At 39.5% G+C, this 2,501-nt stretch overlaps 1 protein-coding gene across 1 annotated transcript in view; it reads left to right on the top strand.

The window, feature by feature from the left end:
* The first annotated feature begins 2,094 nt into the window (after window positions 1–2,094).
* Window positions 2,095–2,501, top strand: part of LOC110032765 (probable glutamyl endopeptidase, chloroplastic) — a 49,345-nt gene continuing 48,938 nt past the window's right edge. Inside the window, exon 1 of the mRNA XM_020736513.1 lies at window positions 2,095–2,435. Within this exon, the coding sequence (XP_020592172.1) occupies window positions 2,141–2,435 (295 nt within the window). The 5' untranslated portion in view covers window positions 2,095–2,140. The remainder of the gene's footprint in view (window positions 2,436–2,501) is intronic.

Raw genomic sequence — 2,501 nt, 5'->3', positions numbered from 1 at the left:
ATATATATATATATATATATATATATATTAAAAACCAAGTTTACAACACCAAACTTAAATAAAGGTACGAATACTTATCTCAAACTTTTCCCCAAATAATTCTCTGAAGTTTCCTGACTGAACTTGACTCCACAATACTCTATAATCACTAACAATCTAAAAAATGACTGAACACACACACCTTTTCATTTGGAATCCATCCTTATAAATAGAGATTTGAAAATCACCGAGGTTGCTTCAGAAACCTCTTCAAAATTCTTACAAATCCATTTAATATAAATGTAACCACTTATGGCGCCTAGGCGCCCAACTACCGCGCTTAGGCGCCAACCTTCTAGAAGAATCTAGCGCGTAGGCGCCAGATCGCAGCCCCTAAGCGCCGGTCAAATTTTCTCCCATGGTCTCTGCAGCTCTATTTTGCTCTTTCTTGATGTATTTTTGCTCCTTATTATTCATTCTTAATCTCCATTTCTTGCACCTGCAATCAAAAGCACCAAAATACCTTTCATTAAAATGCAATATATTTAAAATTGAGCATAAAATGTACATTTAAAATAGGTAATTTTAATGCATGTCACTCGGTCAGATTATTGTCTCTGCCGGATCTCACCATTCACCAAGACTTAAGTCAATATTTTTGCTGCCTTCTCAAGGGTAACCATTGAGACTCACTACTGGAATGATTTGCACCTTATCATTCATGGAGCTTGTCGCTACTAGATAGGGAACCACTTTAAAAAATTTATCTGATTTGAGTGGAGACTAAAAATTTTAATGCGGGAACGCTGTGGACTACGATGTTGTTTGAATCTCTTTGGGGTTGAGATCAGTGTGATTTTTTAGATTCAAGTTCTCCAAGTGTCAAATAGACCTATGAAGACATTAGAGAAATTTGTCATAATGTCAGATTTTTTTTTAATATTCCTTTATATGCTGAGTAGTTTGTCGGCTGCCTGGAATAAGTCGAATGATGTGCGAGTATGATGGGTAGGCTCATTCTGACCTTTGAAAACTAACCATCTATTTTGAGGTACTTACCTCTTAGCCAAAACCTCTAGGAAGATGACAAAAATGAGGTTTCAAGCTCCAGACATGTTGTTTCATGAACTCTTTAGCATGATTCTTGTTTAAGAGTGTCTTTGAGATGCACTTCTCCTCGTCGGTGTCACTTCCCTTTTTGTTGGTATCATGCTTCAAGCTCACCACAACTTTTAGGAGATTGAATCCAAATTTGTCTTGCGAGGCATGCCGAAGGATTAGAGAGGTAAGGACCCTGAGGGAGAAGTAAAGAGAGAGAAAAAAAATAAAAGAACACATTTAGACTTGCCCGTAGGGACAAGCTAGGGTATTTTTAGGCTCTGTGACTCATTTTATATATTGTAACTAAACAATAACGAGAGAGAATGAGAGAGAGATCTCTTTATAGAGCATATGCCATGAGAGAAGAGCCAAAAACCACTTTTACATGCTATTGACCCGGTTTATATACGAAAAGAGCCATAAGGTGGAAAATTACATACCTGCCTATGCTTTAAAGACGTTATAGTGTATTACCGTCTTTTGTCGTGCTTTTTTTCATTTGTAACCGATTTTGATATCCTTTTATGTGGCTGGAACTTCGAGCTGACAGGTCTTCGAGTCGGTTGGCCGAGATGGTGTAAATCAGCTCTGGGGAACCAAATGTCTTGCAAGAGGCAGCCAATCAGTCTTATGGTGTCTGGTTGTCTTGCTTGTTAATCATTTATCTTTGGGGGATTTTGCGAAGATTTGTTGGTGTGAATGTTTGCCTTTTATTGGTAAATCAGCAATTTTCAGTTGTCTGGCTAATGGTTGGCTGACAGTTCTTCAGCATGTTGACTTTATGATTACTTATAGCTTTTTGTTAGGGGATATTCTTCTTTAAATCTGAGATGTCAGATTACCTCGAGATTTGTGAACGTCATTTTTGGGTGTACATTATTATTTCTATTAATCTTTTGTTCTGTGAGTTTCATTTATTTTTTAAAATATTATTATTGCAATATTGAGGTTGAAGATTATTTATAAAAAAATCCATTACCAGCTGATTGAATTAAGGTATGGTCCAAAGAGAGCTGCATAGCAACAAGTAAGTGGGCATCCCAAAACCAGCAGCGTTATAATGTCGTGTCTTCCCAGATTCTACCACCGTTTCTCTCTCCTTCCTGTTTCCACTTCTGTTTGCATCTCGTCCCCGAAGCTCCCCGACCCAGCGTTCCTCCGCCCACGAAGCCGCTCTCTGCTGCCCTCTTCTGTGCTGATGTCGTCCTTAGCTGCCGGAGTTGCTTCCCGGCTTCTCCACCTCAACTCCACTGCCGTTGCCTCTCTCGAAAACAGCTCTGGTGGCACCAATCCGTCACCCGCCCAGTCCTCTTCTTCCCCTTCCGACAATTCTCAGACGGAGAGCGGAGATGAAGGTATCAGCAATCTATTTCTGTCATATGGGGAAATTGATCTTTGGCCCCCATCCTTTCTTTGGACCG

Source organism: Phalaenopsis equestris, unplaced genomic scaffold, assembly GCF_001263595.1.
Source record: "Phalaenopsis equestris unplaced genomic scaffold, ASM126359v1 Scaffold001022, whole genome shotgun sequence".
NCBI classification, from domain to species: Eukaryota; Viridiplantae; Streptophyta; class Magnoliopsida; order Asparagales; family Orchidaceae; genus Phalaenopsis; species Phalaenopsis equestris.
The sequence above is the reverse complement of the archived record's forward strand: the minus strand, read 5'-3'. Positions and strand labels throughout refer to the sequence as shown.